General features: G+C 42.7%; 1 protein-coding gene across 2 annotated transcripts in view; it reads left to right on the top strand.

The window, feature by feature from the left end:
- The window catches only part of LOC137327358 (CD166 antigen-like), a 229,694-nt gene that overhangs the window by 151,216 nt on the left and 51,165 nt on the right, over positions 1-27,313 (top strand). Inside the window, exon 1 of one of the 2 annotated variants that reach the window (XM_067993067.1) lies at positions 8,231-8,310. The exons of the other annotated variant lie outside the window; for it this stretch is intronic. Coding sequence (XP_067849168.1) covers positions 8,256-8,310 — 55 coding nt within the window. The 5' untranslated portion in view covers positions 8,231-8,255. Of the gene's footprint in view, positions 1-8,230; positions 8,311-27,313 lie in introns of those variants that run through there. 2 annotated transcript variants of the gene reach the window in all.

Below are 27,313 nucleotides of genomic sequence, written 5' to 3'. Positions count from 1 at the left end.
AATATTTTCTTAAATAGTGAGAGACTTGGAACTATGGAGTGGTAAAGGGATTTGGGTATTCAGGTACACAGATCACTAAAAGCTAGTGCACAGGTACTTAAAGTAATCATAAAGGCTAATGAAATGTTGGCCTTTATCTCAAGGGCATTGGAATTCAAAAATTAGGAAGTTATGCTTCAGTTGTACAGAGCCTTGGTCAGAGCCAATCTGGAGTACTGTGTTCAGTTTTGGGCTCCGCACCTGGGGAAGGACACATTGGCCTTGGAGGGGGTACAGCGCATAGTCACCAGAATAATACCAGGGCTGAAAGAGTTAAATCATGAGGGGAGGTTGCATAAACTTGGCTTGTATTCCCTCGAGTTTAGATGACTGTGGGGTGATCTAATCGAGGTATTTAAAATGATAAAGGGAATCTTTAGGGTAGGTACAGCAAAACTATTTCCTCTAGTGAGGGAATCCAAAACAAGGAGCCACAGTGTTAAAATTAGAGCTAGGCCATTCGGGAGTGAAATCAGGAAGCATTTTTTCACAAACGGGGTAGTGGAAATCCAGAATCCCCTCCCCCAAAAGTCTGTGGATGGTGGGTCAGTTGCAATTTTCAAAATTGAGATTGACAGATTTTTATTGGGTAAGGGTATTAAGGGATTTGGATCAAAGGCAGGTAAATGGAGTTGAGGTACAGATCAGCTATGATCTAATTGAATGGTTGGAATCTTACACCACCAGGTTATAGTCCAACAGTTTTATTTGAAAATCACAAGCTTTCTGAGGCTTTCTCCTTCATCAGGTGACTCACCTGACGAAGGAGAAAGCCTCCGAAAGCTTGTGATTTTCAAATAAAACTGTTGGACTATAACCTGGTGTTGTAAGATTCCTTACATTTGTCCACCCCAGTCCATCACCGGCATCTCCACATCATGTCTAATTGAATGGTGGAACAGGTTTGAGGGGCTGAATGGCATACTCTTATTCCTATGTTCCATAAAACTATGTGTAGCTACTTGTCAAAGGATGATGTTGAATAGCAGAATCAGAACACTGCTTTTGGGTCATGCATAACCAAAATAGGTGGCTACCTTCTCCATTGAATGGTTGGTTGATAAGGCTCCTTCATAAGATGACATTGTTCAATGCCAACCCAGTTCACAGCACAAGAAAAGCTCTTGTAATTCCGAATTTAAAGACTAATAAAAAGTTGCCCGATTCTTAGAGACCAGCAGATTAGACAGTGTACAGTAGTGGAAGGTGCGATTTCCCATTGAAACAGCAGTTTGTTATAGTAACCATAATATTTATATTGAAATTGATAATCATACCTCTCTGATAATTATTTGAACAGACCATAAATGGAAGGTGCAGAATTGGGTGCTATATAGAAGTGTGCTTGATAGAGGAACTTTGTAGTTAGTTATTCTGAGCAATAATAGAATTATAGGAGAGAAAGTTTTGAGATATAGCCAGTTCCTCTGGTTTGTCACTTAAGTGTTTCTGAACAAAACTGTAATATTCCCATCCCTTTTTGTTTCTATAAATCATATCAGCATTTGTAGACTTACAAAGTAAGGACCAAGAAAATAACTTTCTAAGTAGCTTTACATTGGCTATAGAGGGATGCTTGCATGGTCTATTCCTGGTATGTGGCCTTTGTGTACCCAGTGCCAACCCCAGTGTAAACTTGACATATTCTTTAAGACCAGATGCTGGGAAGACCTGGTTTAAATGATGGGTCCTTCTGGCAGCCAACCTTAGCAAATCTGGCAAGTTTACATTGGGTTTGCCACTGGGAGAATGACAACTACCTGTTGGGGAGCAGCAGCACAAACACCCACTCTAAGACCAATGTAAAAGTAGCTTAGATCGCTGTCATTTAGATCCATGTTTCCTATATATTTGATGTATTTGTCTTCCTCCTTTTTGTTTTTTTTAATATATATTGTGCAGATGGAGGTGAGTGATGGTAGTGCAAGGGAAGGAACATTTCTGGTACCCGGAGTCAACATAAGTCACTCTCCCATCAGTTTACCACAGGTCAGATCTCTGTTCTTTCATTTCCAAACCATGGATTAAAATCCGGAACAGAATGATAAGCCCTAGTGCAGTGTGCAATCCCATGCATTTTGTTTTTAAAGACAAAAGCAAAGTCCAAAAAAGTACACCCATGTGTTCTTACAGGGAGCTATCTCGGTGTCCTGGCCAATATTCCTCCTTCAACCAACTACCACCATTCATACCAATATTGTTTTTGGGATCTTGCTGTGTGCAAAATGACGACATGACAACAGTCACTGCACTTCGAAATAATTCACTGTATGTGAGCACTTTTGGGGAAATAATAACTTTCTTCCTACCTTTCTCTCCTTCCCTCCGATTGACGATCCCATCTCATGAGTGTGTTTGTTATCAGTGTCCCCATAAGATGTGATGTATCTGATCCCTTTGCTTTTGTCTCAAATTAATGAAATCCTTGCTCTCAGCCAGGATTCCCATTCCTAATCACTATCCAATGACCCTGCTGAAAGTGCGGGTGCATGAACACTGAGTAAGAACAGATTGGGATGTGGTGCCCACTCTGGGAATATATCTTGCTGATATTCTTTGTCAAAGGCTCACACATAAAAAAGGGCTCCTTGGAAGAGGTAACGAACAGTAACTGGCGCCTGTGGAACTGTGCCCCTGTGAAGGATTTAACGCCTGTGAGAGAAAGCCAGTAGAGAAATTTAGCAAAAAAAAAAGTGTGGTTACTAAAAACCCATGAAATGTTAATCTGCTGAAACAATGATACGGTAGCAGTAGTGTTTAAGGAAAAATGTTAACAGGAAAATTAAGGGAAGGAAATTAAGATATTTGGTTTTAAGATTACACTGCAGCAGTCAGATAAATATGTTTCACATGGTTTCCTTGGTTTAATTGTGAGAATATAGATTAGCAGAACACTCTAACTTCAAGGCTTTTTTTATTCTCTCTCAGAGTCATTTTATGTTGTGCACTGTGATTTCTGGAGCAAAATCCAAATTATAATCAAGATTACTTTTTTAAAGTCTACTTATAAATTATTAGGAGTTCCTTTCCCATGCCAAGTAAGCTGTCCAGCTGTGAATTACCATCAATATAATTGGAGTTCTGCTGTTCTCTGGTGGTTAAGGGTTAAGAAATACTGTTTGGTCCTCTCGCTTCCTCTAATTTTATAAATACTGTTAGAAACTGATAGAAAATCCTTCCTGTCGCTGTTAATTGAAAAAAGAGAGTCTTGCATTAGTCAGAGTTAATGTTTAGCGATGATGTAAAGCTCTTTGAAAAAAAAAGTTGACTTCCTGTTCATTACATGGTGGAAATTTAGTTCATTTCAAAGTAGAAATGATTGTAAGAAAGCTAATCACACTTTTTTAAAAAAATGTAATGGACTAAGCCACTTTTTAATCCAGTGTAACATCTTGCTGGTCAGGGTCAAAGTGAAATCTCAAGCTTCATTGCAGACTTGCATCTCATTTATCGGCCTGGAATTTCCTGGAACTTTACAGTGTAACTTCAGCATAAGAGCACGTAGTGCCTTTTATCGCACAAGGAAATTTGCACGTAACTGATTTATGCCGATTCACCACGGCCAGGATTTTGACCCGGAGCCGGGAAGAGGGCGGCAGGTCGAATCGCGGACCTGAAACCCGGAAGTACGGCTTTCCCCGATGTCCTTACGATTTTGACGTAAGGACATCTATTATTTTGTAGATTTGCCATCCGACAGGCCGGCCTGATTGACAGGCTGGTCTCAGTCGGACGGGAGCAGAGCAAGGAAGAGGACACGTCTTAGATTGTATGGATTGGGGTGGGGGGGATACGGGGGCATACGTGGGTATGAGGGTCACGGGGGGGTGGAGAGGGAGGTCAGTCGTCGGAGATGAGTCACCGGCCCGGGGGGGGGGGGGGGTGGTGGTGTCGGTCGGGTGTCAGTCACCAAGGAGGGAGGGATCGGGGGTTATTGCAGAGGTCTGCGATCATTTTGGGCGGTGTCCGCGATTGTTGGCGGGGTCGCAGCAGGTAGGTTGGTTGGGCCTTGGGGAGGCACTCGGACCCACAAGCTGTGCCAGAGAGGCGCTTACCTGCAATTTTGGCCCTTCTCGCCTCCTCTCACCCGGTGTGAAGGAGAAGGCCTGGGAATCCCAGCCCGTAGGTGTTGAAATCGCAAAACCTTTGAAAATGGAGGCCCGCAGCCTCCTCGAAAGGTTTTAGTGACCAACCTGCCTCCTGAGAGCTGGTTTTGATGATCTGGGGTAGGCAAATGAGTTCTGCAGGAGTTTTGGGCGTAAATTTCTATCTGCAAGATTAGCGTAGACACTGGCGTTATCTTCAGCGTAACTGGGATTGAGATTCCGGGCCCTTCTGTCCTTTTAACAGAACATCAACAGCAATTTGCTTTTCAGGTCAAAAACGTCCCAAGGCACTTTACGTGCAGGTTGTGGGGGGAGAGCTACAAATTAGATTAAAGCAGTAGGCATTGAACCATGACATGAGAGTTAGGAGAAGTGACTGAGAACTTGGCTGAAAAGATGGGTTTTGAGAATGTTTTTAAAGATAGAGTGAGCAGTGCAGAGGCAGGGATCTGCTACTCTCCACCTTTTTTCACTCTGTGTAAATGGGCTTCTTTCTGCAGTCGAGAAACACCCCAGCATGAAGGAACACCCTGTCAGTCATTGACTTCATGCTGGCACAAATTTGGAAGTGGAGCAATGTAAATAGGATTATGGACACATCTCTGATCTCTGCTTCCAGCAGTGCCCATGTTATCATGTTACTAATGTCCATTCTTCCCCAGCTGCTCACAGCCAGAACCCAACTGTGTGCAACCTCAGTGCCCTTTCTTGACCCGGAGCTGATCTTCACATTCGAGAAACCGCCAAGAGTACTTATTTCCACATCAAGAATATTGCTCGACTCCACCCCACAGAAACACTCATCCTCACCTTCATCACCTACAGGCTCACTATTCCAATGCTCTGGCGCCTATCTCCTAAATCCCAAACTACGCCAACTCCAACTCATCTAAAACTCTGATGCCGCATCCTATCATCCACACTAATTTCAACAGCACTATGGCCCATGTCCTCGCCAGTGCCCATTAACTCCCTATTCCTCCAATTCAACAAATTTGAGATCTTTGTTCCTATCTAGAAGTCCCTCCATGGCCTTGTCCTCAATATATATGCAATCACCTCTAGACCTACATGCCAGCTCGCATCTTCTCTCCTTCCAATCTTGGCCTCCTTTGCATCCTCTCAATATTTGTTCCTCCTTCAGTCAAAGCTATCTTGGCCTCAAGCTCTTGAATGCTGCTATTTCAGGGGTAAGGGAGAAAATCAGAACAGGAAATTTGAGTAAAATCCTACACACTATAATCCATTCCTATCACCCCAACTGTAGCCAGAAGGTTGACAATCGGTCCTCTGAGCTGAATTTTCCTGCTGTGTCTTCTCTTGGTGTCATGTGCCTTTTTAGTCAAATGGGCAATCTTGACTTTGGTATAGCCCGCAAGCTCATTAGGTTCACAATGGTTCTTTTAGGCACTGGTAGCCCTTTGACCCGCTCTTTAGTGTTCTCTGACCATAACAGTAAAGTCCTGGCAGACTTGATTGCCCTAAAAGGGCATAATTTTGATGAAAAACGACATGGCAAAGCTCATAATCCCCACATTGAGGTGTGGAGGGAGAAAAAATTGAGCAGGACCTAATTTCCAACACCCCGCCCCCACCATCTGCCCCCAGAAATGTTAGAGTGTGTTTACTTTTACATGATTAGACTTGTAGATAAGTGGTTGTACTTGTGCACAGTTTATGTTTTCAGTAAACATGCACTATATAAATATTACAACTCTAATTTTAAGCTTGCTAATGTGCTTTTTCCCCCTCTATTCTTTTAGTAGTATCATTTTGAAAATGGGGATATTTTGCTGACCCATCTTTCACCCTTGTTAGCTTGTAGATTGTTCAGCGAGCTGACAGCTTATCCAGGTGTCGTGTTCCTAACTGTGGTTATTTTCAGAACTCTAGGCGTTGCCCTTTTTATTGATTGCATGTCACAACAGTAGATTATGCTTAACTGAAATATGAACATATGTCAACGTTAAAGTATGTTACTCACATGCCTATTAATGTAATGGTTATCGAGAAACCTTTTCACATTTTTCCAGTTACCACTGCCAGAGATCCATGTAAATTCTCCAACAGTAGCAAAGCTATACAGTCAACGAACAACTTACATTTATACAGCACCTTTAATGTAGAAAACATCCCATAGTACTTCACAGAGACAAAACAGACACCGAGCATTAGAACAGAGGAAAACTGAAAATGCTAGTAATCTAAGTTAACTATAAACATTCGTTCTCTCTGCAAGTGCAACACTAACCTCTTTGACACATCACTTTATCTCACTGTCCCATTTCTTCTCTGACCTCCCCATCTTTGGCCTCCTATATACTACTTCATCTTGGCTCAACACAAGCTTCAGGAATAGTATTTAATCTTTCCCCTGGGCCCTGGGCAGCTCTCTGGACCGAACATTGACATTAATAACTACAAACTTTGGCTACGTCCTCCATTTTTCTTTTCATGATGTGGAGATGCCGGTGATGGACTGGGGTGGACAAATGTAAGGAGTCTTACAACACCAGGTTATAGTCCAACAGCTTTATTTAAAATCACAAGCTTTCGGAGCTTACCTCACCTGACGAAGGAGGAAAGCTCCGAAAGCTTGTGATTCCAAATAAAGCTGTTGGACTATAACCTGGTGTTGTAAGACTCCTTACTTTTTTCTTTTCAGGTGGGGATGCTGGGCTATAGGATGGGCCTATTGGCATCCGGGGGCAGGAGAGGCAAATTAACACTTCAGGTGTGGGCCCTTCACCAGGCCACAGTTCTGACTGAGGGATCTGTACCCAGGGTATTGGCTTGTTTCCCCCCACCCCCTCTCTTTTCAGAACTAATTATGTTTTCCATCATTTCCTGTTTTCATTTCAGACCTCATTCCTTTCCGATGCTTTTCACCATCTTAGCTGTTCTTTAGTTCTTCTAATGTCTCTTCATTACCTCTCTGAGATGATCTTCAATATCATTTAGCAGGTTCACTATTATGCAGTATACAGATCATTCCACCCATTAACTTTCTCTTGTTGTTTGGAATATCTGTTATCACCTTCCCCCTCCCTTTTTTCTTCAATCCTACAAAGAACTTGCTTATCTTTCAACTTTCCCTTTACAGATGCTGAGTGATCAACTATGTATGTCCAACTTTTTTCTGTTGTTTTTACTGAGTATTAGAAGTCATGTGGTCTTGTTTACTCTGTGAAACACTATAATCATTGACCAAACAATATCGCCCCCCCCCCCCCCCGCCCACTCCAAGTTTCTCCCAACTTCTCCTGGATAATGCTTTGGTTCGGCTGCACGGCAGCTGTCAAGCACCTCATCTCAAGATGCTATTCTTTGTGTATCAGCCTTGACAGGCTACTTGACTATGGAGAATGTTGCAGCCAAATGTGATCATGACCTCAACCATACACTTTCCAGTAGGGACCAGTGGATCGTGATCAGTGCCAGGCTGATTTTCCTCCCCCCAGCCAAGGGGCACTAAGGCCAATTACACCTCAGCACAGACCAATGTCTGGGTGGCATAGTACCATACTGAGTACTGCATTCACCCATTAAGCCACCTGAGAGCTGTTCTGATTCTGTACCAAAATAAACAGAAAATTCAAAATGGCAAAATAAGCCAAGTCATGTGACTTACTCCAATTTTGTACAAACCATTACACCCAAAAGTTATTCATTAGAATCAGGATTTGAAATGTATATGAAACCAACACTGGTTCACTGGAATGAGATAAGTACATTTTGTAATGGTCACTGACAAAGGCAGTGGGACTGGTCCAGTAGACCAGTGAATGTTTATAAATCCAAAGGAAAGCTAAATGCACTCTGCTCCATATGGAGGAAGTGGACATTTTACAACAATTTACTTATTTTAAAAAAAATATTCCCCCTTTTGTTTGCACGCACCATGCATTATTCCTGGACTCAGGAAATGACATGCTACCAAGTCTTTGTAATGTTACAAGTAACCAGGAGATATATTGGACTCCAGGGCCTGCCTTTAAACCATGCAATTTGTGTTCAGGAAGCCAGAACATATAAAAAAGGAAAGGAAAGAGGCTATGACGCAGAATAAAAACACTGCTGTAGAATGAGCAAGGGATATCAACAAATTGAATGACAAGACCAGGAAAAAGAATAAGGGTCTACGATCAAAAGTCAGGATTGATTGGTATGTATGCAAATGCATAAAACATTCAAAACAAAACTGGAGAGTTAGAAGCATTAATAACTACGGTGGGATATGATATGGTAATGGAGATGTGGATTAGGTTGGGTCAAAATAAATATTTTGCATTAGTTTTTACAAGTGATTGTGGAGGTGAAATGTAGTTGTACTAAAGGAGGACATGAACATTTGGCAGAACTAACTGTAGAAAAGGAATTGGTTCTGAAAAAAAATAGCAGAACTTCAGGTGGATAAGTCATTGGGCCCTGATGTCATGGCGCCCATGGCTGTTGAAAGAAACTAGAGAAGAGATAACAAAGATTCTGACCACAATTGTCAATCCCTATTAAATATACTAATTGTTCTTTTGGACTAGAGAGTAGCCAATATGACACATTGTTTTATAAAGAAGGGACTGAAGGATAAATTGGGTAACTATAGACCATTTAATCTAACATCTGTTGTGGGCAAATGCATTGAATTCATAATTCAAGATAAAATTAGTGAACATTTAGAAATGCATGGCTTAGTCTAGGGCAGCTTAGCACACATTTACTAAATGAGAGTCATGTTTGACAAATTTAATAATCTTTTTTTTAAAGAGGTGACCTATTGGATAGGTAAAGTGAATGTTGTAGTAGTAGTGTATATGGATTTTCAGAAGGCATTCAATAAGATGTCTCACCAGAGACTTGTTAGAAAAATTCAGGCATATGGTATAAGAAGAACCATAGCAGCATGGATAGCAAGTTGGCTGATGGACAAGAAACAAGGTAAATGGGTATTACTCGATTTGAGAAATGGTGGCAGTAGTGTACCCTTGGGGTCAGTGCTGGGGTCTACTTTTATGCTTAGTATATAGATGATTTGGACTTGGGAATAGGGAGTACAACACAAAAATAGGAAGTTTGGCAAACAGTGAGACAGACTTTAAAAGGCACCCAGGAACAGGAGTAGGCCCTGGAGCCTGTTCCGCCATTCAATTAGATCATGGCTGATCTTAACTCCATTTACCAGCTTTGGTTCCATATCCCTTAATACCCTTGCCTAACAAAAATCTCATCAATCTCTGTTTTTGAATTTTCATTTGACCTAGCCACAACAGTTTTTTGGGGGAAGAGAGTTCCAGACTTCTACTACCTAACTCAGGTAGACAAGACAGGTTAGCAGAATGGGAAAGCAAGTGGGAAATGCAATTTAATGCACACAAATGTAAGATAATACATTTTGGGAGGAAAAATTAGGAATGGGAATATACACTCAATTAATGAACAGAGAGACCTAGGGGTTCAAATATATAATTCCTTGAAAATGTGCATGCAGGTCGATAAAGCCATAGAAAATGCTAACAGCCATTTGGCTTTTATAAATAAGGCCATAGAGTACAAGAGCAACAAATAATAAATTTGTGCAAAACATTGGTTAGACCACAGTTAGAGTACTATGTGCAGTTTTGGATACCTTATTATAGAAAGGATATTGAAGCCATAGATGTGTACAGTGTAAATTCACCAGAATGGTTTCAGGGACTGGGCATTACAGCATTGAAGAGAGACTTGAGATACTAGGACTGTTTCCACTGTAACAGAGAAGACTAAGAGGAGATTTAATAGAGTTTTTTTTAATTATGAAGGGTTGTGATTGATTGAATAGGGAAAAACTGTTTCTTCTGGTTGGGGGAGTCAGTAATTTAAAATTGTCATTGAGAGTTAAAAGAAAGATTAGGATAGATTTCTTAACACAGACAGTTCTTGGAGCATGGAATTCTTTGCCACAGTAAGGTGTTTGAGGCAGAGATCTTTTAAAAGAAAATCGGATAAACATTTGAAGCAGATGATGATGCAGGACCATGCGGAGAGAGTGGGGAAGTGGGATTAATCTTGGATTACTCCACCATAGAGCCCGCACAAACATAATGGGCACAATGGTCTCTCTCTACCCTAAACTTCTATGGTCCTATCAATTCACTGAGAGTGCATTCCTAATGTTTGGTCTTGAATATAAAGGATTGAAAGTTCATGAGCACTGTGAACATGAATGGATCAAGGTGGCTTTCTCACACGTTAAAGAACAGACTGTTTCACTCAGTGAGAGGTCTTCTCTATTTCAAGGCATTTGTTGGGCTGAGATGAATGATCATATGTGACATGGCAGTGTTCTTTTATGTGTGAAAATAATGATTTTAGTTTCAGCTGAAATGTGTAATTATCAAATACACCATAAATTGAAGGTACCACCTAAGACCGCTAATAGAATTATAAGTATTTTGAGACACCCAATAGATTTCCTATCATCATTTCAGTAACAACGTTCATAAGATAACATTGGCACCACTGAAGATCAGTGCTCATCTAGAACTTACTCAGCTTCTTGACCTCATGACCTAGCTTTCTCCCAGGAAATCCTCTTCAGGGCCACTATCATTTCAATAATGACTTCCTAAAAAAGTGCCTTTGATGGTACAAGACTAAATAGTGTTACAATGTTGTCTCATAATTTATAATTTTGGTATGGCCTATAAAGAACCGCATAAACATCAAAAAAATTCTGAGTAACCATTTTATTTGGAACCAGCACTTCATTAGCTGAGTGTATTTATTTTTGGGGATTTATACTTCAAGATACAGAAACTACTGATGCTCTTCGGTAAGTCAAAATCAGAGATATCCCCAATTGACTATGAACAAAGGGAAAATCTAGCACTGATGTCAAGTCGTAGATTGGACTGGGAACCTTCTTTAACCTGCCCCAGAAATATGCTTGTATACCCACTATTGCACTATTGGGAATATGGAGACCTATTCATGCTATGATCTAGATTCGGCTTTACTGCTAAATGTTAGATGCAGAGCCTCCCTCGACACTTCCCCTACCGGCCACATTCACTTAACTGATCTGCCTACCAGTGACTCCAGGAATACTATCTGTTCTTCCATCAGCTAACGGACAGCAAATAATCTATGCCCAGACCATCAGGGATCAGTTTCCCAACCCACTCCCCCTTCCCCTTTGTTTGCTAGTGGCAGCAGCTGGCACTCACGCTGATGTGGGAAAGTAACAATAAGATTCATGAAGCAACTGGTGCATCCACAGTGAAGGGGAAAAAAGGGATGGGCTGATACATTTGGATTTTAAAAAATGACTTCCCTCTGACTTCCTTTTTCTCGAATCCTGCTATTAATGGACACAGATAGAAAGACAAGAGTTATTTTTAGCTGAAATGAACACCTTTAACTTTTTCTGCTTCCCATTAACTGTAAATGCCCCTGTTGAAGTCAGTGGAAAAGAAAATTGGACGGTGGGTAAATGGGGTTGCTGATTCGTTATCGCCTGTTTTGTGCCACTGTCTGAGATCAGTTTTACCCTCAGTGACTCAGCACAGATTTCATCTCTTGTCCACTACCCTTGAGCCAATCTCATAGTGATTGTGTTGTCATTTGGAGGGGCCTTAATTGCACAAAGGACAAATGTATTTAAAACATAAGAAAACCTAGTGATATATAGTATAAGAATGTAATATAAGGGGTATTTTAAACTGTAACTTTATTGATTTTTTTTATTTGTGTGAAAATGTTAGCAATCCTGGCATTAAAATGAGAAACTTTCCAATTTCTTAAATGTATCTATTAAATTAATAAGATTGATTTTTTTTTTTCTGTATTCATCTGTCCTGCTAAGTAAGGCTGAGTTCGGATATGGAGCCTATTGAGCTTGCCTGTTGGCAGTGTATATTAATTCAGCTCTCTCATTACTTGGCACAATAACTCCTCATTGCACCATTCCCACACTGATTAAAATTCATGGTATAGATTTAATTTTATTCTTTTCCACAATTTTTCCCCCTTTTGTTCCCTCGTCTCCTGAAGACAGTGACTTATTCTGGTACCAGGCTCCAATACTTCACCCTCTTCATATATAAACCATGACAGTGTGTGTCAGCAAGGGCCTTCCAGTCTGTTCAATCCTGTCCTCACTTTGGGGCCAGATTTCCTTTGTATACTATTTGTAGTGAAATCAAATGCATTTATAAGGAACACAACGATTTTATTAGAAACAGCAAGAGGAAACCTTCCTTTCTGATAGCCAACAGGCGGTTCATACCAGGAGTGTTAAAAGACACACAAGATCCTAAGTTTCATCAAAAGGGCTAGAGAGTACAAAAGCAAAGACTTATTGCTAAGCATGTATAAATCATTGATTCGGCTATATTTAGAATATTGGCATTCCTGCTTCTTCCGGCTCCATATTCAGGTATGTATATTTTAAAGACTTAACCTTGTTGGTTGCAGCCTGCAGCGGCCCCTTTAAGGATCGCCTGTTAGGCCGCATGTAGGCCTGGTTTTCCTGAGTGGCGCCGTCGAACTTTTTTTGGCACTTACAAATATGACAGGCAGGTCACTTTTGGCTCATAATTGCGCTTCCTGCCGGCCAAGTTGGAAGCTTACGAGCCCGTATAGTGCGCGAACAACGGGTGCTGCACAGCTGAAATACTAGGCAATTGGGATAAATTTTAACCCCCAAGAATGGGTGAGTTGGGGGCGGGTGGGAAGTGAGAATTCGAAGCCGACTGCATCCCGAACTCCACTGCGGCCACTTCCGGGTTTGACCCAGACGCTTTTGGATGCACATGCAATTCTGACATCTGGAATTCCCTCCGCGCTTAAAGCCGGCAGGCTGTTATTTAAAGTGCCAATTTAGGCATTTAAACCACTTAAGGCGATTAACGTGTACATTGAGTTACACAAACCATTTTAATTTTCCCTGAACGTGTCTTCCGTGGCCACTGAAATGCACCATGGAAACGGAGGTGGGTTGCAGCCGACCCTCATTCGGACCTTTAAACCAGTGATTGACACATGAATAAAAGGTGAATTTTTGTAGCAGGGCACTCAGTTCTCTCAGACAAACTTTTTGCTGGGAGTTCTCTGTGTTTAGACTGAGATTTCTTTGTTCACACTGAGAATTCTTGTGTTCAGACATATTTACCTACATTTTGGACCCCCTCAAACTGACAAGAACAGGATGGGGGGGCGCAATGGATGTATTCAGCAGTACATCTGAGGAGGAGGCACATCACCATCCACGGCAGGTACAGCGTGCAGCTTTGGGAGTTGCAAGTGCACAAGACAGAGGTGCGCCAGAAGAGCAGAGAGGAGGAACAACAGAGGGCCTGAGGTCGCAGGTTGTGAGAGGGTGTACAGGCAGATGCTGAGCTTCCTGGACCTCACTGAGGAGCAGTGCATACACAGGCTCAGATTGATGGGTGGTCGCAGACATCTGCACGCTCCTTCATGCAGAGCTGCTCCTGGCTGGGCCTGGTGGCCATGCATTGCCCGTCGCAGTTAAAATCACCACTGCCCTCAATTTCTTCACCTCTGGCTCCTTTCAGGGCGCCACTGGTGATGACGCCAGGGTCTCTCATCGTCTGCACGTAAATGTATACAACTGGTCACGGATGGCTTGTTTGCCAGGGCATCCGACTACGTCAACTTCCCCCCCACAACAACATCAGCCAGACTGAACGGGCAGTGGGTTTCAACTCTCTGGCTGGCTTCCCACAGGTGCAGGGCACATTTAATTGCGCTCACGTAGCAATCCGAGGACCTCTACATGAGCCAGGATTGTTCATAAGCCGAAAGGGATATCACTCCATCAATGCACAGCTGGTTTGCGATCACCGGAAGAGGTTTCTGCAGGTGTGCGCCAAATTCCCTGGCAGCTGCCATGATTCCTTCATTTTGCGCAAGTCCAACATCCCGGCCCTGTTCCACGCATAAGATAGATTTAAGGGCTGGAGACTTGGAGACAAGGGATACCCTCTGCAGACGTGGCTTATGAACATTTGTGAGAAACCCCACCAATGAGGCACAACAGCGGTACAACGACAGTCACGTCACCATCAGGTCTGTCATTGAACAAGCCATTGGAATGCTGAAGATGCGCTGCAGTTGCCTGGATTGATCTGGGAGAGCCCTTCAGTACTCAGAGTGGTGCAGAATAATCGCCATGCATTGCATCCTGCACAACATCGCTCAGCAGAGAGGGTTACAGGTGGAGGTGCTCGAATGCACTCATGAAGTATTCTCATCTGCCAGCAACATTGAAGAAGACGATGAGGAGGAGGAGGAGGAGGAGGATGAAGATGGCTGCTCGAGATGCCAGGGATTCACTCATATCTAACAGGTTCTCATACTGAGATCTGCAAACTGAAGATAGTGAACTACTCAGACCGCCTGGATCAAACAACCCCGCCCCACTCCCACCCCCCCACTGTGTGCACAAAACACTCCTTCAACCACGCATACACCCATTGTAAACGTGCCCAATGTGTGACATCATGTCTTGGCATTCATGATGAAGCACATGAAAGGGTGCTTTCACAAAAGGGACTCAAGAATGGGCAAGACGTGGCAGTGTTGGTGACAATTGTAACATTTAATATGCAGTTAACAAAAAAAAAAATGAAAAACTTGACATTGTGTCAGACATTCTTGTGCATACCCTTGGTGATTAGAAAACCTTAGCCTTCCTCTTCCCAGCACTTCTACTGTGGCATCAGCAGAGGTAGTGGCAAGTTGCTCAGATTCATGCACTGACTGATGAGATGCTTTCGGCCTACAACCTCTGGGTATTGGAGCCCACGAGGGTCCCGCCAAAGACTGCTCCACCTGCACCTGTGCAAGGGCAGACTCGGACTCGGGAGATTAGGCAGCATTGTAGGTACTGGTTGGGGGTGGTGAGAGGACGGAGGACTTTGAGTGGAGTCCCCGCTTCCATATCCCCTTTTGCCATCATTCCTCTCCCAGGCTGGTGAGGAGATGTGCCGCTTTCTAAGGCCACGGATGAAGTTTCTGTCCGCCTGTTAAAGGCGGCGGACATGTTGGCATTCGGAGTCCGTACGGCCGTTGTTGTGGCCTGAATGGACTCATTTGAGAGCCGCGCTTGAAGCTCAACGGAGGTGGCCACTCTCTCCATCAAAGACATTCCCGCACTTACCTGTGCCACCAATCCACTAGCGATGGAGTTGGACTCCTCCATCCTATCCGCTATTGTACAGAGTGTGCGTGACACTTTTTCCATTATCTTGCAAAGGTGGAGCTGCACCTCGATCATTCTCATTGTCAAGGGGTTGGCCATTTAGGACTGAGATGAGGAAGAATTTATTCACTGAGGGTTGTGAATCTTTGGAATTCTCTACCTCCAGAGGGCTGTGGATGCTGAGTCATTGAGTATATTCAAGGCTGAGCTAGATAGATTTTTGGACTCTGGGGAATCAAGGGAATTGGGGATCGGGCAGGAAAGTGGAGTTGAGGTTGAAGATCAGCCATGATCTGATTGAATGGCGGAGCAGGCTCAAGGGGCCATTTGGCCTACTCCTGCTCCTATTTCTTATGTTCTTACGTTCATAATGATGTTCCCCGAGGTTCAGCATCTGTGATGGATATAGTATGTCCCTCCTGCTCCTGACACTAGCCAGTAGCAACGCGAGAGCTGAGCAGAGCATGGAGAGGAGTGCACCCCCTAACGTGGACTCTCCATGACTGGCCCTGCCACCGGTGTCTGCTCGTGCTCACTTGTGAGTGTTGAATCACCAGGTGACAACGCAACTATCTGCCAAACAGGACCCACCGAAGTGCAAGTATTTGCCTGGATATGATGTGATGGTGCTCCATCAGTGGAATTGAACGCCACTGAAGAACCGCCTTCTTCCATGGCGCCTGCTTCCTCATCAATCCTTGAAGGCCCTGGAAGAGAATATAAAGCAATATTAAAAATCATTGCAGAAATTAGTTTGCAATGAGCATGCTGAGGTATGCAACAGGTCAATCATTAATAACATCAATTCATGATGTGTGTGAAGGATGTTAAAGTTCTGTCATTAGCTGTTTGTGGGTTGCCAGTCTCACCATCTCTGACGGCCAGGCATTCAACCGTGCGGCTCAGATCCAACGCCACCTCCTCTGCATCTGCAGGGCCACTTTTTGTGGTGGGCCCCCTCCGGTCCTGCTCCTCTCCAGTGCATTTTGCGCTCTTTTCTCTGGCAGGGGGAGAAAGAACAGACGGGTGAGTGAGTGAAGGTGACATGTTCACCCGATGGATGCATTGCTTTGGGTGAGGCTGACAATGAAACAGATGCATCAGAGGGTGACGATCAAAAAGATTCATCACGTTGCATCGGGATTGGGGTGAGTGGCAGTGGTGGGTTCACAAATGGGGAGATGAGGAAATGAAGGTAAGTTGATGATGAGACTTAAGTCAGTATGAAGAGTGATGTCATGAAGAACATCTGGCAAGGCAGGTTAAAAGTTGGGGGGGTAATGTGCACCACAGGATGTAGGTGAATCATAACTATACTCACTTTTCCTGACCTGGTTAGGAACATAGGAACAGGAGTAGGCCATTCAGCCCCTCGTGCCTGCTCCGCCATTTGATAAAATCATGGCTGATCTGTGATCTAACTCCATATACCTGCCTTTGGCCCATATCACTTAATATCTTTGATTGCCAAAAAGCTATCTATCTCAGATTTAAATTTAGCAATTGAGCTAGTATCAATTGCCGTTTGCGGAAGAGAGTTCCAAACTTCTACCACCCTTTGTGTGTAGAAATGTTTTCTAATCTCGCTCCTGAAAGGTCTGGCTCTAATTTTTAGACTGTACCCCCGACTCCTAGAATCCCCAACCAGCGGAAATAGTTTCTCTCGATCCACCCTATCCGTTCCCCTTAATATCTTATAAACTTCGATCAAATCACCCCATAACCTTCGAAACTCCAGAGAATACAACCCCAATTTGTGTAATCTCTCCTCGTAACTTAACCCATAACTTAGATCAGGAAGACCCCAGCATCATTCCCTGTTGTTAGCTAATCTCACTCACAATAGCAATACGACTTCTACAATCATTAAAGTGCTTCCTGCACTGTACCCATGACCTTGCCACCGTGCTCCTGCTGCTCAGCTCCTCTGCCACCTCCAGCCACACCTTCTTGGTGGCAGAACCAGGGTGCTTCCTCAGGTCAGCCGGGTATAGTATGTCCCTCCTGCTCCTGACACTAGCCAGTAGCAACTCGAGAGAAGTCACTAAACTGGGGTGCTGCCTAACACTTATGATGCTGCAACTCTGAAAATTCCTCCTTTCTCCTTCAAAATCCATGCTTGCCCTTTAAATACTCCAATTCACAGCATGTCATTCGGGTGCGCAGTACGCCCGCTGCGCAGCTTGGGGATGCGAAACCCGGAAGTAAAATTAAGGGCCTTTAGTTTAGACGCAGTCGCTGGAGCCGACGCATAGAAAATTTTTCCGGGTTTCCCTCGCGACTATTCACCCACCTGCCCACTTTCCGCCGCCATGTTAAAATTACGCCCAATTTGTCTAGTTTTGAGCACCTTACTTTAAGATGGATATCCAAGCTATGGTGTGGGTGCAGAAAAGTTTCACTAAAATGTTACCAACGATGAGAGGCTTTAGTTATGAGAAACTAGAAGTACTGGGGCTTTTTTCATTGTAACAAAGAAGGCTAAGAGGAGATCTAGTGATGGAGGTGTTCAAAATTATGAGGGACTTTGATAAGGTAAATAGGGATAATCTATTTCCATCTGTCAGTGAATTGGTAAGTAGAGGGTGTAAAATTTAAATTCAAGAAGGCGGCCCACTACCACCTTCTCAGAGCAAGTAGAGATGAGTAGCAAATGTGGTCTTGCAAAGATGGCCCACATCTCAAGAATATTTAAAAAAATATCTAAAGAACAAAGGTAGAAAGTAGGAGATTATTTTTTACACAGGGTTATTAGGACAAGGAATGTGCTACAAGAAACAGTGGTTGAAGCACTTTTAAAATGGAAATAGATAAATATATGAAAAAGATAAATGAAAAAGGGTATAGGGAAAGAGCAGGGGATTAAGTGGATAGCTCTTTCAAAGAGCTGGTACAGGCACGATGGGCCAAAGGCTCCTTCTGTGCTGTAAAATTCTATGATTCTGAGTGGAATTCCTGTTTTTTTTTCCTACTAACGTAGGAACACTGAGTTGATTGTAGCAGTCGTATTGCCATTGTGAGTGAGATTAGCTAACAACAGGGAATGATGCTGGGGTCTTCCTCATCTATTTGACCATTCAGAACATTATGTTACCCATGTAGCCACATATTTTAAAAGAGAAATCTTGTGGAATAAGGCTCCACTGACCTGGCTCTACTTGGAGCCAGTCACGTATAATGGTGAAAAGTATATTTGGTTCCAAAAATGGCTCCTCCCAAGTCTGTGGACTTTTGGAAGCTTAACACCGGGGAAAGTAAGCACTTAAAACTTGGCAAGACTTTGTATAAACTAGGAATGGTATTTTTTTTTAAACCTCTGTGGGATTGGTGAAACATTATTGTTTATTTTTAATAACAATAAAGCACAGGTCCAGGTAGAAGTGCTCGTCAGTGGGTTGCTAATTTGGTGATAATGTATTGTGTTTGTAATGACAGGGTTGTCATTTTTCTTTTTTTTTTGTGTTGCAGCTGTTTGAGACTCTGTGATGGTGCAGAATAAGTTTAGTAGAAGCTCTAACATTATGTAACTATGGGGATAGTTTCCCTACCCCTTGTTTTGCATGGTTTACTTTAGAGAAGTGATGTCTTCGTTCTAGGCAACTTAAAAGCAGGCACGTTTCGAATCTCACTTCCTGGACTTTTATATTAAGTTTTCTTAAAAGTGTGTTGACTTGTTTTGGGACTGACAGATTTTCTTTGTTTTTTGGTACTTGTTGCACTTAGGGAAAAAAGGCAAACAAAATAACTATTATTTTGCCATTTTTCGCACTTTAATTTCTTCCCTTTTCACCTCTTACCGTTACAGGGAGTTTAACTCTTTAAGCACCCAGCCACCCATTCAACTGACCCATGCTGAGCTAGAAAGAAGGCCGATAGAGGTAGCCACCTTAGCATCAGACATAGTGCCTGCAGTTGCAGGGCCATCTAATGATCCAACAGGAGAAGGTAAAGAAGCACCTTCACCCCAGAAGCCACTCAGTGACATCCATCAACCTTCTGCTCCTACGGTAGCATCTAAGAGGAGTACTAGAGTAGATAGTATGAGATACTCACTGCACACAGTCACAAAGGGGAAGCATTATTGAAAAATTACAAATTTGCAAAACAACTATTATTGCTAGGGCAATAAATGGTTTGATCTATATTCCCATTTTGTTCTGAGGGTTCATTTTTACTGCAGCAGGAGATGAATGGATGGTAGATGAGGTCAAGTAGAGAATAATGCTGGATGTGGTGCTTAGAGGACCAGTTCACTAGGAACTGTAGTCAGCAGTGCGTGTGCTTGGGCAACTTTGCATTGCCAAATCTTTCTCCCTGATTGCAGCTCTACTGGAGCAAATGACGCTTCGACCTTGGTCTCATTGTCTTCATTCTCCTCGGACAACTGGACTTGCTCTGTGGTGATTTCAATCCTGATAACAAAATTGTAGCACTATCATTTTGAAGATTTTTGTAGACTGTACAATAGCACACCCTCAGATCTGTTCAAGCAGCAGAACTTTTGTTTCTGAATGCTATATTGTATCCTCGTGGAGGCGTTTGCCTCATAATATTTGATTTCAACCTCAGTTTGTGGCAGTTTAAAAGGAGCTCGTTGTATAATAGTTCAAGGCAGTATCCTCCATAGAGGTCAACAGTGCAGCAAACCTGACTGGAAATTGAATCAAAAAAGTTGAGAGGGGAGGTGACTTTGACTGGCACTGGATATGCTGCACCTCTGGGCAGATTGACTGAAGATGTCCTTGTAGCATATTGAACAGATCTGCAACTGGCTTTGTACTGACCCAAAGCCTGTAGGCACACTTGTCTTTGTCACTGCCAGGTAGGTATATTAGGATGTAGATATGTTTGCTGACATTATGGCTGGTGCAGGCAGTAGTGTCTATTGATTTCCATGGTAAACTGCCTTTCATCTTATATCACTTCAACCATTAAATACTGCAATTAGGGCAGCTGCCATGAGAAACCAACCCCATCATTCATTTCAACTTGACTGGCTAACTGCCAAGCACTCTTCGCTTTGACGCCTTATTACTCATCAAGTTCCCAATAAAGTTTGTATTGTAAGAACTCTTCTTCACGTCCCCTTTTCAGTTCTTTCTGTCCTGCTAAACTCTTGGTGAATTAGCAAATAATAGTTGCTTACTTTAAGTTCCAAACAAACAGTGGAGCTAAAAATCCACGACCCTTTAGGTGCAGTCCTCTCATAAATCTGGCCGGAATATGGTCGAAGGGCAGTAAATTAAGCCAGGACTGCCCACCCCAAAAAAATGTGAGCATCAGAGAAGGATGCGGCCTGGGGAGGGCACTCCTGGGAGCAATACGCTGAATGAGAGAAGGTGTACTGGCCTGCCACCACTCTGTGGGGTCTACCTGATAATCCAGGCCTGGGTCACGGCCCTGAAGATTGAAAAAATGTTTACCAGTATTTTTCTGCCTCCTTATGAAGAGACTGATGAGGCAGTGAGGATATCTTTCTGGTGGAGAGTGATCCCCGGCAACCTCACCCAAAGCAGGCATCCTATGCTGGAATGTCCAATTTTACTCCTCTAGCTTGTACCCAAGATGCACAGGTGGTTGCCAGATTGTGTTAATAGAGTGACCTCTCTCTGACACCACATTCTTCGTGGGGTCGCCCAAGAGTACATCCTGGCTCCTACACCAGATTAGATGGCCTGTGGATTTTTGGCACAGAGTTAGGAGAAAGAAATAAAAATTCTCCTTAAAAAAATGAATTTTTTTCAAAAAATGCAAATAAAATAAGTGTTTACATAAAATATACTGCAAAACAAAAAAGGGTAAAAAAAAACCTCAGACCCTTTAAGAGCTCCATTGTCCAAGGAACTTCCCTTAGGCCAATTCCAGATGAGCAGAGAGTATTTGAAGCATGTAGTGAGTAGCTGAATCATATAGACCAGGAAGATTTCAGACTCATTCCTCATTCTATGCTGGGTTAGCTGACCTTAACTCGGTTAATAGTAGGTATGTTACAAATATCCTCAGCGATCCTGGACTCAGGAGGTGAACATCAGATTGGGCTGCTTCTCCTCTCTCCTGATCACCTTCCAGCAACACCTGTTGGAAGTGCACGTGTGAGTGTTGAGTGAAGACCAGATTGGGCTCAGCTGTCATGTCCTCCACGGCCCAATAGCCTGCCGACATTCACTGTTGAGACTAACATATTTGGACAAAGTGCCAGAAGACACTTGTGGAACTGTACCCCAGCAAAGGGCCTACAGAAGTGGAGGGAGGGAAATTAGCAGAGAAAAGTGACAAGAAAAATGGAACAAGACAGGAAGTTGACAGTTGACAGTTGCTGTAGCAACTGTCTTTTGTGTCTTTGATCTGTCTCAGCTTTCTTCAATCCCATGTTTTTCCCTGTATTGCGAGAGTCTGTATTGCAGTTTTAAAAAAAACAAGGCAGGTCAGGGTGGCAGCTGTTTCCATTACTTGGTTTCAGTTAATCAAAGCTATTGTGTAGAAGCAGAACATGTGATATTGTTTAAACAGCATTTTCCTATAATAATTCTTTCAACGCACTTCAGGGGACCTTTAAAAGGTTTCCTTTGGTAAGATCAGATATTTATAATTGAGTTGGCTGCTGCAGATGGCATTAGAAAATTAATACTTCTTAAAAAAATTAATAAATCTTTGTGAAATAAAACTTGGTTCCTTTTATCTAAAAAAAAAGGTAGATTCATTTTTTTTTTGCTCATGGTGTTGAGGCATTTTATTATTGAGGAATAGAAAGCTTTCCACTTTTTTCACTCTGTGACAGGGTGAAGTACTATCAGGTCAGTTATAGAATAGGTTAGGTGCATGGTAAAGCTGTCCCTGTTGTGCTTCAACAATGCCCCTTAATCACAACCTCAGAAGAGGGTTCCCCTAACTGCACCAGTGCACATTTCTACATTATAGCCATTATTGTGACCTTTAAGTCAGATTGCTGATTCTGGATAGTGACTGCTAGTAATTGGAATGCTCCAAGTAGCGAGAGGAGACTTTCGTAGCATCAATCAGGGATGGATTCAAATCTACTAATGGAAGGACACTGTGCTAACCCACTGCAGATGGTCCCTTGATGAGCTATTTTCACTGGACAAAAAAAAACCTTCATCCCTCTGTTCTAAGTTGCTGCTGTGAGGTACAGAGCTATGGAATGAAAGGTGTCAACCGCCTGTTAGTGAGGCAGCTGCAGAGAGGGGCTCCATATATTTGAGGGCACAGCCATGGAGGGAACAAGAACCTTATAACGGACACAGCTACAGGGAGGAGTGGACATGGAACAAACTACAAATGTGAGGAACATAGTCACAGGAGCGGGCAGCTGCCATGAGAGATCAGGCCATGGAATGAAGATGACAGTTTTAACTGGTTATAATTTGGCAGAAGTCTCCATTGGGTAAGTAAAGGGGAAAAAAATCAACCATAAAAAGTAGTTAACTGATCTTGGAGCACTATTGATACAGCCCAAACTGCTTTAGCTTCTGGGTCTTGTGGAAGATTGGTGATAGGTAACAACAGGAAGCCTTAGAGGGAGAGAAAAAATTAGGAAGAAATACATCAATACAACGAATGTACATGGCCCACTTTTGTCAGAGGAGGAGTCCTGGATCTGTACAACTGAAATAGAGTCTACTCTTCATCCAAAGTCAGTTAATTTGAATTACTGGATTTTTTTTTGCACTTTATGATGCCATTTTATTTATTATGGTTAATTTGAATTACAGGTTAATTTAAATTTTTGTTGTGCAAAAAATTACTTTGAATTATCTGGAGTAGACTGCATTTAGGATAGAATGCATGTAAGTAATTGTGGTATATTGGTGTGGGAAACATGATACATCTCACAAAACCATTGTTATGTAGTCGGATTATTCTAACTGATGTGTACTACAGATTGTACACCATGGTATTACTTTCCTGTTTTTCATTGAATCAGGATCAATTTGAACCTCCAGAGTGAACTGATTCAACAAACTTCCCATTCCTCCATTGTGCTTCATGAGTAAGATTGCAGGCCATGTAGGCGGATGGGGCCTATTAAGCAGCCAGGGCCTCTTTTTGTTTTAAATACCTTGGCAGTGTTATGCCACCAATTTTTTTTTCCTCTCCTCTCCTGGAGACATTGATGCCAGGGTGTTGGCCAGCCTCCCACTTCACTCAAGTTGCCATTATTCACTTGTGAACCTAGACAATGTCAGCAATGTCACCGTTGACTATCTAGGCTCACATATGGAGAAAAGCCACTTAGGCTTAATACCGGAGGGCGCTTTGTGTCCTTGGGGTGAGTGATTTCAGCAAATGTTGGAAGAACATTGGGGGGAATAAAAGTACTAATTATGAAGGGCTGCTATTCTGGACCTCTCTGCCCGGGCACAGGACAGGTGCATCATGCCTGAAGCAGTCTGTGCCTTTCCAGGCCTCGGTACACCCGAATTTGGTGAGTTGGGTGATTTAAATGGCCCGGTCATTCCCTCTCCCCCTGGGCCCAAGCGCTTGGATGTGAGGAAGGAGAGCTGACTGTTACTGCGGGGCTAAGAGATGTGCAGCATCAGCAATGACTGCTCTTGTTTGGGACCTTCTGGGTGCTATCCAATAACAATACCCAGTAGGCTTCCATCACTGATCCTGGTCTGATGTCCCTGTGAAAAAGAAAAGGCACTTGCTTCTGGGCCCTGGGCAGTTCCTGTCTTCCCCCTCTCTGATCTTCTCATTGGAGAGGGGCTGGGCATAGAGTCTATCCCACCACTTCTTTGGTGGGACCCCTCAAAATGGGTGCTCCAGCAGAGTATGAAGAGCTTCTTTTGCCTTAATTAAATTGCTGTTTTTAGTCTGCACCTATTGCAGGTCCAGGCAGTCTGACCACCCCCCCCCCCCAAAGAAATCCCTGGGCAATGATAAGGGGGTGGAGATCTGGCATCCTGGCAATTTGGACCTCCGCCTATTTCCTGTGCTTAGTATCCGGGAACTAAACGTTCCCCAGACACTAATCGCAGAAAAGTAATTTGTGAGCCTTGAAATTATGCTGTGGGATAATTTCTTAAATATTTTATCAGATTCAATAACTCATTTATTTTAAGCGAGTTGGAAAGCTTCTGCTAAAATGTCCGAAAGAGGAATTTCAGACAAAATATTAAGCATTTATTCACAATTATTTCACAGTGTAATGATCCACAGTGACATGAAGTGGTAGACTTCAGAGAAAACCACTGGACTTATACCCAGGGTAATAAAAGCTGTTACGAGGTCCCAGAAAAGAGAAAAAAAACCACAAAATGAGTCTAAAGATTATTAAATAAGCCATGTGTTTCATTACATGTGCTTTGAGAGCAATGTTCTGTTGCTGTAGTAATCTACAATACATTAATATAATTGGCTTAGACCAAAAGAAATGCAATACAATAGAAAGCCTGTTGTGATTTTTATCTCACATTCACTGTTGGATACGTAATCCTTCACATGGAACAAAATACCAATCTCTTTTCCTCAGCATTGTTTTGAAACAAAGTTAGATCAGGAGGTGATACGAGTAAAATGATTATCAGCAAGGGTACCGCGTGGATTTTAAATAGTGATGTACTTCTATTTAAAAGAGTTCACAATAGCTGAGTTAGTTTATCCAGTGAGTGTTTAGCTGAGCCGTACAAACAAGGAAGTCCCAAGGTCGATTCTTGTTCTGAGTTGCGTTAAATCACTGTAGTCAGAGCACCAGTAGAGTCTACAATTGGCTTCAAAGTTCCTGGCTTTGAGAGATCGAGACGAATTATTTATGGGTATGAACGTAATGTGGAGGTAGGGCAATATTAATGGGGAGCTTGTACTAATTCACCTTCCAGGTGCACAGCTTTGAATACTGGGAGTGCATAGCAGGAATTTGGACATTGAGGTCATCGGGCTGTACAGGATCTTTTGCCCATTTAGCAGTCCATAGTGGAAACTTGAATGCAGAGGTCTGAAGGCTTTGTAGGATTTTCTATTCATAAAGGATCCTACTGGGCGTACTGACCTCTGCGCCTGAAACCCACTTCACGCAAAGCTCTGTGCTGGTTGTGCAAATTCATAAAATTACCCCCAAAATGTCCACCGAAGTGGTAGGTAATTAACAATAATAACATGGGCACACATTGGAAAATGGCCTGGAGTTCAGTTTGGAAAAGTGTGAGGTTATCCACTTTGGTTCCAAGAAAGTCAATTTGGAATATTTTCTTAATGGCGAGAGATTAGGAGCTGCGGAGGAGCAAAGGGATTTCGGTGACCATGTACATAAACCACTAAAGGCTAGTGCACAGGCACAAAAAATAATCAAAATGCTATTGGAATGTTGGCCTTTATCGCAAGGAGGTTGGAATACAAAAGTGAGGAAATGATGCTCCAGTTGTACAGAGCATTGGTCAGATGCCATCTGGATTGGTATCAAGAGATATAGAGCAAAGTCGGGTAAATGGAGTTGAGGTACAGATTAGCCATGATCTAACTAAATGGTGGAACTGAATGGCCAACTCCATTCAGGCCTACTCCTATGTTCCAATGGCATATCAGGAGGTCCCATTTGAGCATCCAAAACTTTGGAGTAAACAAATCTCCCAAAAACAGCCCCATAAACACTTTGCAATTTCATAGCAACAATTTTCATTTTAATATTGTATTCTTGGCATGTTAGAACATCAACATATTACAGTATTAATCTGGGAGAAGCTGTGGTTATATGTTAGTCAAATAATAGCACTAATGATACCTAATTCATATCAAAGTCATAGTAGGTGCGGCACTGCAGGAGGCCATTTAGCCCATCATGCTTGTGCCAATTCTTTGAAAGAGCTATCCAGTAGTCCCATTGCCCTGCTCTTTCCCCATAGCCCTGTAAATGTTTTCCCTTCCAGTAACTCTCTACTTCCCTTTTGAAAGTTATCATTGAATCTGCTTCCTCCACCCTTTCAGGCAGTGCATTCCAGATCATTACAACTCGCTGCGTAAAAAAACGTTTCCTCATGTCACTCACCTCTGGCTCTTTGGCCGATCACACGTCATCAGTGTCCTCTGATTACCGACCCGTCTGCCACTGGAAACAGTTTCTCCTTACTTACTCTATCAAAACCGTTAGTGATCTTGAAAACCTGTATCAAATCTCCCCATAACATTTTCTGTTCTAAGGAGAACAACCCCAGCCTTTCCAGTCTCGCCACATAACTGAAGTCCCTCATCCCTGGTACCATTCTAGTAAATCTCTTCTGCTCTCTCTCTCTGAGGCCTTGACATCCTTCCTAAAGTTTGGTGCCCAGAATTAAACACAATACTCCAGCTGAGGCCTAACCAGTGTTCTATAAAGGTTTAGCCTAAATTCCTTGCCTTTGTACTCTATGCCTCTGTTAATAAAGCCCAGGATCCTCAACTTGTTCTGTCACCTTCAAAGATTTGTGTACGTACAACCTTAGGTCTCTCTGTTCCTGCACTCCCTTTAAAATTGTACCATTAATTTTTATTGCCTCTCCTCATTCTTCTTACCAAAATGCATCTCTTCACACTTCTTTGTATTAAATTTCATCTGTCATCTGTCTGCCCATTTCATCAATCTGTCTATGTCCTCCTAAAGTCTGTTACTGTCCTCCACATTGTTTACTACATTTCCGAGTTTTGTATCATCTACAAACTTTGAAATTATACCCTCTATACCCAAGTCCAGGTCATTAATATATATCAAAAAGAGCAGTGGTCTGAATACTGACCCCTGGGGAACACCACTGTATACTTCCCTCCAGTCTGAAAAATAACCGTTCACCATTACTCTGTCCCCTGGCCAATTTTGTATCCATGCTGTCACTGTCCCTTTAATCCCATGGGCTTTAATTTTGCAAACAAGTCTATTATGTGGTACTTTATCAAATGCCTTTTGAAAGTCCATCTACACAATATCAACCGCACAACCCTCATCAACCTTAGAAACATAGAAAATAGGAGCAGGAGTAGG

This window comes from Heptranchias perlo, chromosome 11 (assembly GCF_035084215.1).
Source record: "Heptranchias perlo isolate sHepPer1 chromosome 11, sHepPer1.hap1, whole genome shotgun sequence".
Classification (NCBI taxonomy): Eukaryota; Metazoa; Chordata; class Chondrichthyes; order Hexanchiformes; family Hexanchidae; genus Heptranchias; species Heptranchias perlo.
This window is presented reverse-complemented; position numbering and strand designations above follow the sequence as displayed.